This window comes from Nesoenas mayeri, assembly GCF_963082525.1.
Source record: "Nesoenas mayeri genome assembly, chromosome: 2".
NCBI lineage: Eukaryota > Metazoa > Chordata > Aves > Columbiformes > Columbidae > Nesoenas > Nesoenas mayeri.
The window spans coordinates 110,432,872-110,451,403 of record NC_137543.1 but is presented as its reverse complement, the minus strand read 5'-3'; the positions used below and the strand labels follow the sequence as shown (position 1 = coordinate 110,451,403).

At 35.8% G+C, this 18,532-nt stretch overlaps 1 protein-coding gene across 1 annotated transcript in view; it reads right to left on the bottom strand.

Annotated features, from left to right (window-relative positions):
• The window catches only part of SUGCT (succinyl-CoA:glutarate-CoA transferase), a gene marked incomplete at both ends in the record, with an annotated part of 360,317 nt that overhangs the window by 336,982 nt on the left and 4,803 nt on the right, over positions 1–18,532 (bottom strand). Inside the window, 3 exons of the mRNA XM_080338492.1 lie at positions 8,339–8,459; positions 14,333–14,383; positions 15,171–15,256. Of these exons, the coding sequence (XP_080194618.1) occupies positions 8,339–8,459; positions 14,333–14,383; positions 15,171–15,256 (258 nt within the window). The remainder of the gene's footprint in view (positions 1–8,338; positions 8,460–14,332; positions 14,384–15,170; positions 15,257–18,532) is intronic.

Here is an 18,532-nt window from a genome sequence, read left to right as displayed (position 1 = left end):
TTATTAAGTACTAGCTCCCTACATTTTTAAGATTTTCTTAACATTCTCATTCTTTGAATACCAAGTAGCATGTTGGCTATTTCTACACCTTAAGTAAGGATTTTTGCCAATGCTTTCACACGCCATCAGAACCTTCATTTAAGAACTACTATGTGAAAATTTACAGAATGCTTTAGGAAGAGAGGCTTGTATGGCCACAGTAATTCCTTCTGATCAGAGCGACATTTTTTTAGGGAAAAAAAAGAAAAATGAGTTTCCAAGCTATCTTTCATATGCAATGTTTCTCACCCATAGATTCTTCTTCTCTCAACTCTCTTCAGTTCTCTACATCATTTTTGAAATACAGTACCCAGAAGCAGATTTATTCTTCCAACCTTACCAATGTGAAGCAGGGCAGAGAGTCTTTTAGGCCATATTTGTCTTTATATAACCCAGAAGGATATTAGTCTTTCATCTAACAATATGACAACATTGACTCAAACAACTTTGATCATGCCTTACCATAACCTCCAAGTCTTCCGAGAACCCTCCTCTAACACACTATTGCCCATACCATATTAAAAGGACTTGGTTATTTCTGATTAAGTACTGTACATTGGACTTGGTCCAACCTTTAATTCTATCTTTGCTCTTTGACTCGCAAAAGCAATTTGGTCATCATATTTAATCCTAATCCTGCTGTACAATACACTTGCATTCCCTTTCAGCTTTGTGAAGCTTCAGAGCTGCTTCAAGCTCTCAGGCAATTAAAATGCAGCTTTTACCCCAGGACTCCATCACAACTGCCCATGGGGCAATGCTGACACAGGGACTGTTGGAAATCCCTTAGATCCCTGGATGCAGGAAGGAAAACAGAGCAAAATTGCTGAGTGCAGCCCTCCATGACTCTTATAAGAGTTCACAACATTCCTAGAAGCCATTTTAAAGGAGAGCATAAAGCTGTTAAAAAAAAAAAAAAAAGTAAAGTCTTCTACCTGTAAATCAGCTCCAGATTCCTTCTGTCCTTCAATATTAAAACCCACAACAAACACCATGTAGCTCATGATCACATGAGGATTTCAGGCTCATCCACACTCTATTCCATCACCTATTTTGAGAAAAAAACTATCCAGCAACATCAGTTCTGAGGTATTATCTCTTATGTCAATCATGAAATACCAATAGTTATTCTTTATATAACACAAGAGATAAGATATCAGGGAGTTTCTGATCGCTCTGGAACCAATTTTTTAAATTATTTTTTGTACATCACATTTGCCTAATGTTAAGGAAATTTCTAGTTTGCCCATGAAATCGTTACTCAGAAATGTCAAAAACTATACTACAAGCAAAATATAGAGCACAAAGTTTATTATCCTGTTACACATAGGTAATTATATTGTCTCAATAATTATTAGTGTCTCCACAAATCCAGAGTCTGTTACTTGACTCCTCAAAAACTGTTCTCATAGACTACCTTATTTCTAGAGCCTGATTACTAATTTCTTTTAACAGCCCACTCACAATCAACTTCAAAGCTACCAAAAAATGACAAATCAAGTCTTTAATCCATCCATCTTCAAACTGCATAATGCAAAAACTAATAGATTGGAGAGGCTTGATTTTCTTTTCCACTGCTGGATGGCTCTATTTATGTCAGATCAAGCTCAGGTAAAAACGTCACAGTTTTTCCTCCTCAAAACACTTTATTCAATCACTGTCAGCACCTAAGTTCATACCTGAAGACGTACAAGCCTGTGATTTTTGTGTTTATTTAAGAGAGGTATAATGTTCAGAGTTTTCCAGATCTGCCTCCTTGTTCTTAAACCACATTAAGAACTACTGGAAGCACAACACACAGTTTGTTCTGACAGTGTCTCTTATGACATGTCTGTCTCCAACAGTGCAGTATCTTCTATTATTAGAAAACAATAAATCTGTTGAAAATTTCTCTATGAACACCTTTTATGGCAGACTGGTACTAAGACACCAGTCCTCTTTTTTGAGGTTTACAGTTTCCTTAATTACATCATTCTCCAAATTGTTCCTGCTTTTTATATATTTAAAAGACTGTTATAACTCTTTGAATTCTCAGTTAATTCTCCTAATTTCCATTTCAGTCTGCACATCATCCTGCTTGCACTGGCTACTTGGCATTGGACTAAGCATTTTGTGATGCAGGCTTTTTTTCTAATCTCCACTTCCCACCCCCAATTCATTGTGCTTAATTTTAGGGTTATTTTGCCCTTTTGTAATTACAAAAAGAAAATTAAAAAAAAAAAATCCTCTTTCTAGTAACTTCAGGTCATACATTTTAATAACGTTTGAACAGATTCATGATCAAGACCATTTCCATAGTTGCTATTATTTAGTGACAACTACAATCATTGCTTGAGCTACCTTCTGAATTACAACTTAGGTTCCTACTTGTAGGCTATCAATAAATAATTTACAGCATCAAGAAATTATTTTGTCAAATGATATCATTTGTATGAAATACACTCTACTTTTTTTCATGTAGGAGCTATCAATTTGAACCAGGTAACTACATTCAGACGATGATAATCTGTAAACCACAAGAACATCAATCGTCAGGAGAAGGAATGGGCATGAAGACACAGACACTTCAAGTTATCTATAATTTTACAGGCCAGAATCATTTGGTAAGAGGGAGCCTACAAACTGTACCTAATCCAAGTCAGTTCCATGTTTTACCACAGTTAGTTAAAAAATGACAGGATTTGAAGACGACTTTGGCTATCCTTTGCCCAGCAAAACACACTGTGGTTGGCTTTTCTTTCCTCTTGTGAGAATACTAGAGGAAAAGTAGGATACAACATTAAAAAATACAATACATCAAAAATATAACATTACATCTTCTCCTGAGAAGCAGTTACAAATTATCAGTACAAAACAAAATATACTGGGAAGTACCAAATGCTAGATCTTTTGAGCTAATAATAACTTTAATGTAGATGGGTGAAGAACTATTTTCCTTCTCATACATTCATCAGAATCACTCCAGACACACACACACACTGTTTACTTACTATTTCAGAAAAGTTCTTATTTATGGATCTTAAAGGCTCTATGAACATCAGATAAAAGCTAGATGTACAATTCCAGATTCAGACCCATATGAAACGTAGGTGATACACAACACTTCTATAAAACTTTTGCCATTCTTTCCACCTAACTTCTGCCTTTTTACAGCAATACTGTTTGCCAACAACAACAACAAACACCAAACAGTTTAGTACACTCCATGTATTTGTAAATTCACTGTTAAGACTGATTCCTTTGGGGTAGAGACTGCAAATCCTCAAGAAATGTTATCAGTTACAGTAACACAAAGTTAATAAAAATACAAATCTCAAAAATCTCATCTTTGTAGTTTATTTTGGAATATTTCTTTAGAGTATTTCTAAGATCTTCTATAATTATCATTATGTACTAAATTTATTTCACGCATATACCAAAAAGTCTTTACGGGAGTAAAATTTCTTTAAAAGGCAGAAAACAAAGCATCACATCCATATTTTAAGAAATTAAATGACAGAAAATAAAATATTGAAACAAGATTTTGTAATGTCACAAGCAACACATGAAGCAACTTGCATATAATACAAAGTATTATTTCCTAGAAAAGGAGGAGACAAAAAAAAAAAGAGGAACACTGTCTTCAGCAAAACCTGTAGAGAAGAGTAAGCACAATTCACTCAAAACAGCAGAGAAAAGGGACGGGCAGAGAACCTGAAAGGAGTAGCTTTCGTTATTCAAAAACAAACCATAAAATTCTTTTAAAACATATTGTCTTCAGAGTCTTTAAGAAAAGGGGGGGGGGGGGAAACGAAGACCTTTAATTTAAAAAGAATGTTGTCCTTTTAAACACTGCCCCCTCCTGTTCAGAAATAAACTGTGACTTTCTTAGTTGAAGCCATACACAGACCCTACAGATAGCAACCAGTGCTCACTTCCTTGTGACCTGTAAATGAATTATTTTAACAAGTCAATTTTCAATAACTTAAACCAATCTCAACCACAGAACTGTTAAAATATAACATGTTTAAACTAGTTCTAAGATCCCTCTCTTCAGCAAAGCCACCTTAGAACAGGCAGTTTGGAGTTCAAGAGCACTCAAAGCAGCAGGAATGTTGGGAAATGTCCTGGAAATACTGGCAACCCTGCAATAGCCACTGCAGGGCTGGATACATTCAATCAGAGCTTTCTGGATAAGAAACTCATTTTGATAACCACAACTTTCAAAATGCCAAAAAGGAGACTGCATCTGGCTTACCTATGTCTAAACTCTCCACATACATATAGCCCTGGAATTAATGAAAAATTACAATCAGCAGCAACTTGCAACGGTACAAAATTCAGAAAGAGGCAATTCCATAAAAACATTATTCCTGTATTTAATAAAAATTGCTCAATTTTGGATAAGTTATAAAGTAGCATATCTTCTGACTTCTAAGGAACACACGTTCCAGATTTTACATCCTGCTACAGTACATGCCTATTTAGCTTAAGTAGTCACCTCTATATCTGTTCCACTAACAAAAAGCATTTTATGTAACAGAGTCCAATCTTGATCTTTAAGCTGTATAAGAACCAGAATTTTGAATGTTTTCATAATTTCTCACAGAATGTTTCTGCTAGGGAGGGAAGCAGGTTTGTTTTGCTACATGAGGAAAAACAACTTAGAGCTGTTTGCTTAAAACCCCAATTATTTCTGTTCTTTAGAGTGAAGACTTGAAAGAATAGGAGACCTTTTTGTCACAGTTGTCATGCTGTTATTTTTCATTTACAATAGAAAATCCTCAAATCCACCTGTTAGTGCTTCAAAGCTAAAATCTCAGTCCACGAAGAGCATGCACCAGAAGGAGAGTTAAGTTTAATGGAATACACACAGGTGTTATGTTACAGATGGCACATATGAACCGTTCACCAACCCATGACCAATGCAATACACTCCAAAGACAGACCAGCCCCATCTGGCCCAGCATCAAGCAGTATGAAACAGAACAGCATCACAAGGAGTGTATTCCTTCAGCATTCTTAACCACTTCAAGGATCTGGCAGATAACCTAATCTGCAGACAGGTAATGGCTGATATAACAATAACTAAACACAAAATGCAGCCGGCTGGTGCTGAACCAGCCAGTGACCAGGATAAAAATGTTGTAGGTGAGCCCTTAAGAAGAAGAGACTATCAGTTAGTGCTGTCAATTAGTGACTCTCAGGTCTGAAGACAAATGCAAGACCACTATTTTCACACAAATCTTGTCACAAATAGCAGCATCCAAAAAGTGAAAGCACCATTCCTTCCAAGTATAACAACCACGACAACAATAACAACTCTCTGAGCACACTCTCGCCTGAAGGACAGAATACATTCTAGAGACAGAAAATTACTTTCAATCTTTTTGGATGGTTTCTAAAATTAAAAAAGTTTTCATATCCAATTTTATTTATTTATACTTGCATTCAATAAGCGAATGAAGAAAAAAAAAAAGAAACTTAAAGACATCTTGATCACAGCTGCTATACAAGTTATGCTGTAGGGTGAAACTGATTCCTTCAGCTTGTTTATTGATTGCATTCCATACCTATGAAGTTTACATTTGAAAGGTAATATGGTTCCAAAATAAGTAACCAAAACACTCCAGATGATATTCAGTCTCACTAATGAGTTAACTAAATGGATAAGGGAAGTAGTGTCCAGTAATTACTTGTAATTTATTAAATGAATCAGCTATAATGTCTTCAGCATGTATAGTGACTATCAAGAAAAAAACAAGAAAAACAAAAATGAAAGTTGGAAAAACACACTGATTCTGACATGCTGGACATGTTTATTTCTTGGTTACTTATTTATTATCAAATGTTATGCCAAAATGTCTCTGTCTACATATTTACACATCTAAAATGTAATACAGTTCATGATAGTCATTAACAATGACCAACATAATTTTGTCTGTTAACAACCATTATGATACCTAAAATACACCCTTAAAAATATTCAAAACTGGCTGAGTTGAACAGCATAAACCATTCTGATTCTCTGTTCAAAGACCTCATGACATAACTCATGTTATATTGTGTATCCATTACCCTTCAGGACTCACAAACCAGAAAGGGCTTGAGAAATAACAATTTTTTACTGTATCTTGTACAGACTGTGAGATGCCAAATGATGGATGGAATCCACTGTTTAGATTTAAAAGGGGTTGCTGTAACCAAGATAATTCGTCTCAACAATTTTCAACATTTGGGAAGACAACTATTCCATTTAATTCAACATTCCAAGCCAGCACATCTCTTACATCTGACAAACAATACTTCTCTTTGGATCTTCCTTAACTCATATTTTCCATATCCCTAGCTAGGCACTTTATATACACATAACTTTCTATGGCATTACCAAAAAAACTTAGATTGTGTTCTCAGTCTCTTTGTATCTGAAAAATGACATCTGAGCTCTCAGGAACTACTAGAATCAGCATGTTCCAGTTCATTCCACTTAAATGCCAATCCTTAACCTCTTAGGTTGTCACAAGCATAGCTGCAGTTTCTAGTCAGGGGAACTGAGCACTTCTTGACAGCCTTTCAGAATGCAGTTACTTGCTTTCTGCACCAATCTCTCACAAAAAACAGCCATCCAACTCAGATGCCTCCACTTACGTAAACCTGCTTTTCCGGCCAAACATTGCAATGTATTAAAACGCCCAATAAACTGCCTATGGACAAATTTCTGTACCCAGAGCAGAGTCCCAGTATTTTTATTTAATAGGCCTCCATGTTAAAGAACCCAGAAGAAAAAGAAAAGCACTTCAACACCACGAACAGCAAGCAGGAGAGGTGCCTTTCAAAAGCAATGGATTGCCAATTAGGTCCACTGTTTGCTTCAGAAAAGGAAACAGAATGAACTCCTATGTTTACGTGAACAGATTGACATGTTCAGTTACTTGTGTGTGTTTGTCTGTGTGTGTTTTCACTAGCAAAGTTATAAAATCTTGATAACAACAGAGGACCAGACCAAAAGTTCACCTTGCTTGGATATACTGCTACAGGTGATTTATAAATACTCATTTACCAATTTGCTCTAAAAGCCTTGTGTTTTGGATATTCAAATTAATGAAGTTTATCGAATTGATCCTTTGCAGAAAATGGCCCAAGTACAAAATCTCCCTAACATGCCCTGTAATAAATAGTAGCGTACATAACTTACTGCCATAAAAATGTTTTAATGCTTTTACCAACCTCCTTTGCTCTTTGTCTAGCCTTCTTTATGATGGAAAAACAAAACGTTCTCTTGGTCTCTTTCCATAGGCATTCATCTTTTAATCTGTGCAATTTGTATCAGCAAGTATTTTAACCGAACAACTTGATCTCTTTTTCACTGATTTCATAATTTTTAAAGTTAAACATTACTACATCAAACCTCTTCTAGTCTTTTCTTCACCCCACTCGCAAAAAAAAAGTATATTTGAATGTAGCAGAGCCAACAACAGCACAAAACAGCTTTGAACTGTAACATCTAGAATCAGGCCACACAGCTTTTAGAAATCAATCAGGAATTCCTTCTACTTAAATCAGTTTTCTACTTGATTGTACAAAAAAAACAAACCCTTACTGCCTAAGTATCACCATGATGTACTCTGTGTGACAGATGAACATTTGGTCCTAGTATGGTTGCTTCTTTTAAAGTGCTTAGATTGAGGCTTTGCTGTCTCCTGCACCTTGACTTAATTGATTTCTCATCTGTCTTTTTCTTCTTTTTTTTAAGGTTACTAGAGATTTTATGTCTTTATTCCTAGGAGATACAATGTCCTTAAACAGATGTTCCTTGTCACCTGTTAGATGCCCAAGACTTAACCATAATTTAAGATCTCAATTTGTTTTATGAGTACTTGACAAACATATAACTGCATAATGCTGAAGAGAAAGATGTTTCAGGGCAGAAGAGAACACTGAGATCACCAGACCATAAATCTGCAATATGTAAACTACAGCAGTAAAACTGTTAGGGAAAAACAAAACAAAACAAAAACATCTTAGGTATCGACCAGTTCAAAGCAAAACACAAGGAGTTCAGCCAGCCCTGGTTCCTCTGAAGTCAACAGGAACATGCCAGGCTGGCATGGTAACGCCATTTTTGAACAGCTTACGAGACGTTGACATAGTCGCTGCCTCTCAATTTTTCTATAACTTTTTTTGAATTGGACAGTCAAACTCATTCTTTCAATTTATCTTAACTGACGTAACAATATACTTCTATATAACCACATGACTTTTATAACAAGTTGACCGGAATAAAGAAAATCATGAACGCAAGTAATTGAAATTAAAATACCTGTTATTGAACAGTACACTAGGTGAGGAGCAATCTTTTTAATGTCTTGATAACCCAGACCCATTTCAGCCAGTTTCCCGGGGACGTAGTTTTCCACAAAAACATCAGACACTGCTGCAAGCTTTAGAAAGGAAAAGGATGAGTAAGATTTGTTAGATGACCTTTCAAAAGTTCAATAAAATCTTCATGTACCTTAATTTTAAAATCTCACAAATCAAAATGCCTTTAGTCTTTGTGAAAACCTACAAACTTAGATATTTTTTGGCCTGTTAAACTGTGCATCTCTGCAAACTACATAGTAGTAGAGATGCTGCATATCTAGAAAGACTACTGTCAAAATCCTAAAGTGATTAGACAAAACCGTAATATAATTATTTTATCAGTATCACATCAATTTCTCAAGACTTGAAGATCATTTACAAAGCGATCATCACCTTTACACCTGCACTTAGACTGAGAAAAAAGGAGAAAAAGAATGCATACTCTTCACACTTTCTCTCCTTAGAAATATTTTTATAAATTGTTTTTCATTTTAAAATAATTGATTATAATTACTGTAACAGTGGCCACATATCTCACTTCCTGTATGCAGAAGCAGAATAAGGAGCCCAAAAATGTTCTTGGGTTGAAATGAAAAACTTAAAGTCAACTCAATTAGAATAGAGCTGTCAAGCTGTGCAATGTGACTTTCTCCATCACATGTAAATGAATGACCTAGTCCAAAAATCTACTGAAGGATTAACATAAAACTAGGACGGGCTTTAAATGACATCTTTTTTTCTTATAAAAGTTATAAACAGATATACATATACATGTGTCAATAGGACTAATACTAATTAAGAATTCCTGAAGCAAGAGAACTACATGATAAAGAAAGATGTATGCTTTGGGGGAGTTGTAGAGGTTTTTTTGCTTAGGGTTTGTTTTTTTTCTTTCCCCCACTGGAATTTAATAAATTATTCCCTGTCAGGTACACGTTTGTGCACACGCTTTTAAGCATAATGTAAAACATTTAGTTTTTTGATGTTATTTGCAGCTCAGAGTCACATTCTCCCAAACTACCATGTAGCTGTCTGATTAACCTATGCAGTATATAAAGCCAGTTTCTATACACTATTGCTATGTAACAGCAATCAGAAGCATTTTTGTTCTAGCATGTAGGCTGTTCAGCTGAATCTAAGGCCAAAAAAGCTGCCAAGCCAGCAAGTATTTAACAGGAAAGACAGAAACTGATTCTTATTCAGACAAAGCAGCACACAATTTATGAGTCCTTTAATTGGATACACTGAAGAGACATTAATAACATTTATAGAAACTAAGTTCACATATGGTGAAGGTGCGTTTTAAAATAAGTTATTAAGTGTTTCTAAAGTGGATATGTCAAGAACCTGTAGGACTATCAAATGAGAAATAGTCTCCAGATTCTTAATAAGCATTGCTGGGTTTCAATGTGGACAGCTGCCTGGTTTGTTAATCCCTTATTCCATTGAAGTGAACAGAACATAACTTCCACGAAGTTATGAAAAAATATGCCTTTGTCACAATACACTTCTCAAGAAGATCCAGGTTTACAGAGAGCTAACGCATTTGCTAGTGAAAACAGAAGTAGCTCAGACAGTCTACAGCTGTCCCAGTCATCAGTGCAGGACAGCAGATCAAGCCACCAAAGTAAGGTAAAGGGGACCACAACAGGGGCAAGCAATTTGTTCTTTAATAGTATGTTTGTATGAAAAATAAAGGGATTATTTTCTTTTTAAATACTTCACATTTCATACATAAATACTTCTTGAACTGATAATACTGCAGATAATACTACAGCCTTAACTTACTTAATTCAAGAAACAAACTCAGTTATAGCTTGAATATTGCTCTCACTGGGGTTTTATAACCTATTCAATTTACAGTGATTGTATAGGCTAAAATGGTTTGAGAGTTGTTGTCCAACTCGTAGTGAAAACCTCTCTCAAAAGGATGACATGCAGTACCATAACATGGAAAGCACTATACCTCTGGACTTGGCAACATACATGACATGAAGACAGTGCTAAGTGAGGACACAATGACTTGGGCCCAGTTTGGTAGTGTGTATATTCTCAGAGAGAAATGAACATGAATTTTCAAGTCATCCTACAAGTACTGGGTCAGCTATACTGCTAAGGTTTTCATGACACTTGGAAATAATCTTCCATGCATACAGGCAGCAGCCTGTGTATAGTACTTTTTTGATGGTCACTGAACCAAGCAAAGATATCCAGGGTTCTGCCATTGTGGACAAATGGATTCAGATTCTGATCCAAACAAACTGTATCTCCTTAAAACTCAAGGGATTTTCAGTCTCAATGAGGTTTTAAGTCCACCATCAGCTGAAATTACACACCTGGTGTCCTGCAAATCCTCTGAACATATCACTTGTATTTTAACCTCTACTAACAGAGTAATAGAGCAGACCCAAGTTGGAACAGTATGTATTCCAGACAGGACACTGATATGCTCCATGTCTATGTCTCAAGAAAGAAAAAAGGCATCATGCATGCCAAGGAAGTCATTATGTTGAATAAAAATAACAAATAATGAGGCTACTATCTTTATAAAGCAAACTATTTGTACTTTTTGCAAGTTTTGTTTGGGGTTTTTATGGGGGAGGTTTTTTTATAAAAACCCCACAGAGGAGAGTGTGTATAAACATACATATAAACATATATATATACAAATATGCATACTTACATGGGTGTGTGTATATATATGTGTGTATGTGTGAATAGTTTGTTTTATCAAGTGAGAGAGCATGCATAAGACATGCTAACCTATCAGTTAAATGTAATGGAAGGGGTGCTGTCAGCTCCTAGACAACTGAATTGTCCCAAGTTCTTCAAGTTAACTAATTAAGGCTAAATACTCAGGAGAAAGGTATCCTCAAGGTTATTAAGAGAAGCTACTGACAATAACTGCTGAATAATGTTCTAAAGAGATGCTGAGCCAGATTACAACAAAATAATGTTAGAGCATGGGACTGGTGCACATACTATCACTGAAGAGAAAAAATAATTTTCATTCAGGGAGATATACAAATATCTGGAAGGCAGCTAATGGGGAGGCAAAAGCATTTGGAAGGAAGACAGGGCTACACGTGACAGAGAATAAAGAAACAAAAAAAAATATGACAAAAGAATACTTTTGTGGAAACCATGCAATGGTGCAATGGTGTAATTCTGAAAGAATTACAGACCCTTGGACATGTACTTCATACTACTGTGCCAAACAAAGACAAGCAGCCAGGACCCCTGATTAACAGACTTATTCAGCCCACTTCATACTACTGACTGAACCATGAAGGCTGTAATTTTGTCATACATATACCTGAAGACTCTCTCCTTTGTTTTTAATGAGATTCTAGATTCTGAGATTCACCCTCTTCTACCTATATGGAATTTATGAGAGGGGGAAACAAAATTTATTCTAACCATACTACATTTCTTAATAATAATAAAAAAATTACAAAAGTTATGACTTTTCTTTGTAGAGCCTAGGCTCAGGACACAATTCATATTCATGTATGAGTAACCAGTGTCACAAACTTAAATTTCTTCTTGCCATCAATTACTCTACACACAAGAACACTACTTTTCATAGTAACATTCATAGTAACCAATACTTGCTGAACAATGCTCAATTCCACACACATCTGTCCTGATGTTACCAGGAGACAGTTGACATCAAAAAAACAGTTATAGATAACTTTCCTTTACATATTCTTTTTGACAAAACTTGAAACAGAAGAAGTTATATTCTAGTTCCATTTGAGATGCAATAACAGAACACCAAGACCTCTGCATCAAATACTTCCAAAAACTATCACTCTAAATCAAGCACAATGATGAACAACTCTACAAGTACAGTCACGTTTCAATAACACTTCATCATGTCAGTCTACAATAGTGCTGTACCACAGACAGGGATGCCATTGATTTAAGGAACAGAAAGCTGTAGTGGTTAATTAAAGCAACTATAATAAAGGATAGAAACTATAGAAAAATATTAGCAACAAGCTTGTCCTTATTTTTAGATCAGTTCTGCAAAGCCTGCAGTTGCTTTCTAGCTTTTCCATTAGTTAGGTTACTTGTCAGAGATTTATCTTCACAAGGGAAAGAAATTTACCATAGAAGAACACTTCCACAGTTACTGTGGTAAATATTTAACAGAGTTAGTTCTCCCATTGGAAATTCTATTATATCACATCTTAGGAAGTAATTCTCATACATGCTTGATTATTTCAGTGACACCAACCTAAGGGAAAAATAATATTGCTGCTGACAGGAACCATTCATCTGGAGCTCTTAAGTACTCTTACTGCCAGCTATCCTATCTTCAGCATCATGATAGCTCTACATTAGAGTGGTATGAGAGATCTTACTAGTAGAAAAAGGGTGGGTCTGAGTGACAGAGAGGATGTTGCTCTTGTATGACAAATAGGGGAGAAGAAAGTTGCTGCTTTGATTTAAAAATTATGTGGGATTTGAACGCAACCAGGCACCTGAGCCTCAAGCACAAAGGTTATACTGCAAATTCTGAAGTCACCAACCATCCAATTCCACAGACCGTAAAAAGGTTGCAGGCAGAAAGTTTTATGTTTAAAACCAGAATTAAGCAGTAATCTTCCTGTACAAATGACAATATGAGAAAAGGGGAACTTCCTAACCACAAATGGTGGTAGTCACCTAAGAAGCTTACTATGAAGCCACCTTTTCTCCAGCTCATCCTGACTCACAGGGCCAGCTGCCTTTCACTCTTCAAACAGGCCCAGCCCACACACAGTCAGTGGACATTTTATGTAGAGTAGTTTTTCTTTCACTATTTTTAAAGGTCAAATAACAAGCTAGTCATCTTATATGAGAGGAACAATTTTTATAGCACTTATTTAGAATATGACCAGTTTATCCAAAAACACATCTGTGTTATAGCATGCAAAATTATTCCAAATGGCAGTGTCTGTTTCCAAAACCTTTAGAAGATAAACATATGGCTTCATAACAAGTCAACAATAAATGGTTCTGTTCTGCAAAGAGAAAAGGCACTGCAGAATCCTTGGCTTGTGAATGCCAAAGATTTCCATATGAAGTGTCTTTCTCAGAGCTGACAGGGAAGAAAAAAGGTCAGAAGTATCAGACAATCTATTTCCATTTCATGCAATATTCCAAACAAAAAATACTACCAGACAAATTCCACTTATTGCAGAACACATACAGTCTTACTGTGAAAAGGTGATTGGAACTGAAATTGAAACAAACAGTAAGAGAAGCCAGCTCACCCTATTATACATGTTAGGCTAAAAATACAGCAATAGCAATTAGCAGGTCTTATGTTTCTCAATAAATAAAAAGGGATGACAAAGCACAAGTTTCACAGAATGTGAAATATGATGCTTTTATTAATTTTTCAATAGAAAAATGGATCACCCTTAAAAGACCATTATATTCTGAACTCAAATACTGAAAAAAAGAAACAAGTAATAAGTTTGACCTACAGAATAGTGTTTTCTCAGAAAGATGCACAGCAACTGAAGTCACGAATACACTGTAACATTCAAAAACCCACAAATACTGGAGCCCAGTATCTCCTCCTTGTAAACTGCTCACTGACTTGAGCAGATCTGTCCAGCTGGAACCTTTCTAATGAAGTACAGCGAGATCAACTAAAGCAACATTAAAAGGAGAGTGCTAGGCTCTTAGACCTTTTCCTCACAACATCTTATCTGAAGCTTCTGATTACATTTTCATGTAAATTTTGTATCTAAAATCATTAGAAATGACACTGAACATCAAGTCCAAAAGCACACAGAACAGAGGCTATATACTGTACTTTAACAAATTTACCGCACATATGCATATTTTTAGTTATCAGATATCAAATTGATACTTGAAATGCAGAGTTTATTCTTTATCACTTAGGATCAAAACAATACAAAATAGGTACAGCCTGCATGCTACAAAAACCTACCTCTCTGATGAGCTTTGCTCCTTTTGAATCCTTCATGTTGATTGCTATACTCTGGGGATTAAAAAAAAAAAAAATACAACAGTAATTTACGTGAAAGTCCTTCAGGCAATTAGCAGCCTGTTCTAAACATACCAAGTCAAGTTTCACAATACAGCTAAATCAAATAAGTACATTTTAATACACACACGTCACCTCCACCTGGAAAAAAAAAACCAACTGTTGGGAAAGCAAGCTGAACTGTCTCACCAGTGGATCAGACAAGCATCAAATCAAGTCTGACAGATTTGCAGCTGGGAGCTGCATTGCAGCCTGTCCACTGTATGTTTGCACAGCACCTACTACTGCAAGTACACATGGGGACACCAGAAGCATTTGTTTCAATGGCAATAAGCCATTAAACAGCTCTGGCACATCATGACACTTCATCTTAATCACAAGCTGCCTTTAGAGAACCTGACTGGAATGATGTCTGCTCTCCTCCAGCTCCAGATGGCAGCTGGTGCAGGTCTGCTGAGCTGATGCACCTGAAAAAAAGTGATCCTTCAAATAAAATAACCCTTACATTCAACAGGGTTCATTTTCAGTAAGTTTGCACCAGCAACTGAGGACTGCCAGGACCACTCTTGATTTTTGAGTTTAACTCAGCTGACCATAGCACCATATCAGAGATTTGTATCCTTTTTGTTTCAAAAGAACTGTTTTTCTCCTTAAATGTATTCATCATGCCTTAAGGACAATGGAACTATTGCTCCATTATATATGTTAATAATTAAGCAAAGCAGAAGCATTGTCTTCAGTTGTAAACATGGTCTAATGTTCAATACCATAGCCCATTTACCTTTTTATTTCTATTGACGCTGAGAAAATAAACACTTTCTGTTCCAGCAAAAGGTGGGCCCCAGGCTCTTGTATCATCACCAGCTCCTGAAAGAAATACCATCACATTTTCATAGTTGTTCAATATCATACTGCAAACAAATAAAAAGAATAAAACGTTTTCCTACAACATCATATTTAAATCATGTAAGCTTCATCTAGCAGGCAGGACAAAAATTAGTTTAAGTACGTATGTTTGGGAGTTTTGTTTGGTTGGTTGTGGTTTTTTGTGTTTTGTTTTTAGGGTTTGGGGCCAGGGTGGGGGGTGTAGTTTGCTTCATTGGTTGCGGTTTTTTTACCTTAAAGCAGAACTACAATGTCATTCTTCTAGGTAGTCTGGAAGAATTTAGTAAAAGCTCTTGCCACACACTGAGTCACACAGTACACACGGTCAATAAGCCATTCCTGAAATGCTCTGGACACAACAGCAAGATACCACTGATCAGCAACAACTTGTTAAGCTGCATGCTGCAGAACACCAACAAAAAGAAGCATGTGCTATAGCTAGTGCAATCCCCCACTTCCAGCCCTTCCAGAAACACACTTGCCTTAAAGAAAGGCAAGATGGCATTAAAGCTGCTGCAGACACTGATGTCACTGTATCATTTATGCTTAATTTCCAATTTTAAACCTTGCTTAAATGTCACCAAGACTGGCAATCTATTTCAATTAGAATTAAAGCTAAATTCAAATTCAGATATAATCACCATCCTGAGTGCTTGCAAGCATGCACATTCCTATATCTATTTCAATATCTAGACTTTATCTACTTGTTAACTTCACGTGAGTAAAAACTTTCCTTAGTGAGGCAACACAGAAGACTTTGATACTAGCACAGATACAGAAGCAAGCTGAAGGACCTTTGGTCTTTCACCATATAGCCACTGTCATAATTATGCTATACGCTATGGTAACACAAAATTTACAGCCATTTAAGATAAACTGTGGTAGAATTTATACAAGCATATAAATTACTCATCAACATTTGTAATATTTACTATATCAGAGAACTATTTTGGTTCAAGCAGGAAGTTTGCAGGGTGAGAAAAAAAAAGTCTCTTCTGTATGGTAAGACTGAGCCATGCAAACAACAGTTTTCAACAATACCTTCCATGTAGGACGCTAGCATGGTTACTGTCCTTTATGGATTAATACTCTTGTGAAAGTAGGCATGCTCCTACAGGAACATCTGATTACTCACATGCTAAAGTGTTGGAAATTCAGAATTCCCAGGCTGCCCTTCTCCTTCAATGAAAAACACAAAACTCTAAGAGCTGTAATGCATACTTCATCGCCGACACTGCTCCACTCCTACTAACTTGGAATAATATCACTGCCACTCTCAACTGATAGTACAAAACTGATGCAGCTTCTGCTCTGTCACAAAAGTGAAAACAATAGTGAGTGATTAAGGATGACCCATAAGTTGATGTGACAAGACTTTTGTTAGACATTCTAGGTCTTGTTAAGTGTTCAAATATTCCACATTTCCTATTTAAAATAAAACATAGGGAATGTAATGTGTTTTAGTAACTCAAGTGTGCAATTATCTCCATCAGCTTTTTTCAAAACTAATAATGCTAAAAGAGAGGAACTTAAAACATGGAAACTTAAAGAGGGAAAAAATACATGACATAATGTGCAGCTGCTCTGGTATAATTACATGCCTCAAATGCATAAAATTGAAAGCCAAATGCATGCAATATTAAAAATAAATAAATAAATAAATGCCAGGCAATTTGTTATTCTTCTTGCATGGTCTTAAGATCTAAGAAGTGTAGGGTTTTTTTCCATAAGAATTAAATACCTTTTATCATTACCCAGTCCTCAACAACTATTTGTATAAGAAGTGCATGTGCTGAGTGGAAAATGAAAACCATTGTGTTAAGCCAAAAAAACCAAAAACAAACAAACAAACAAAAAAAACCCACAAAAACAAACAAACAAAAAAATAACAACAACAACAACAAAAGAAATAAATTATATTTATTAGGCTAATTACCCAAAGTCCAATCAAACTCAGAAGGAGCTACACAAGTTTCTACATCTGAAAAGACACACTCAGAGCTCATTACCCTCAGACACTTTCAGCCCTAGCGTGAAAATTTTCATGGACATTCAGAAATCTCCCTTTTCTAACAAACTCACATCTCTACCTATACAGAAGTATCAGATCCCGGACTTAAAAGACACAGCTATCTCATGCAGAAAATAACTTTTGTTCACTTTGCACAATTCCAAAGAAGGATTTCTCTGACAAGGTAACTTTTAATTAACAACTTGAAACTATATTGGAATATTGAAATTACTCTCAAGAGAAAGGTGATATAGTATGCCAAGTCACCCTATACTCAAATAGTCGAAATGCTTGCTATCCCCAGTTGATCGGTATAATATTACAAAAAAGTTGTGCTAACAAACAACATATGTATTTTAAATGCTCATATTGCCTTTCTTCCTTGTAATAATAAAAATGAAAATAGAAGGTAGAGTTTGTTTCCAAAATTAAATTGACTGTCATTTATTCTAATCCTGAATAGTAATATGTATTCCTATGTAAAATTGTTTAAGATATTTTGGCTCAGAGGGAAGTGAACTGAAGATTCTGAATTCCCAAAAGGGCAAAACACTTTTTTGATAATTCTTACATAACCTTCTCACCACATCACAAAAAACACCATACACCTAAGCATTCACAAGCCCAATTTAAAACCTGAGCAAAGTCCAAACAATTCAAACAAAATCAATTTAGTTTTGAGTGAAGAAATAAGACAATTTAATAAGTGATGACTCAGAACTGTCTTGCACATTAATATCTGAAAAAGTTACTTGACCCTACAACTTAAACCTTCTCACATTATTTTATTCTCTAAATACAGACTACTTCTGATCAAAACACACATACATGGAGCACACTGTTAAAGCAAATAGATCATACGTGTATAACAAAGCCTACTAATAATTATCTCTCTACCACAACAGAAATACTACAAGGATGTAAAATGTTCCCAAACTCAAAAATTGCTACCTCAAAAAATATGCAAACACCTACAAAATTAATTATTTCTTAGAACAATATCACACACATTGCCAGCAAAACTGCACCATCAACAAATAAACATATTGTGTATTGGGTATGCATGGCAAGGTTTTGGTAGCAAGGGAACTACAGGGGTGGCTTCTGTGAGAAGCTGCTAGAAACCTTCCCCATGCATGATAAAGCAAATGCCAGATGGTTCCAAGACAGATCCACCACTGGCCAAGGCTGAGGCCATCAGTGATGGTGGTAGCACCTCTCGGATAACACAGTTAAGAAGGGGGTGT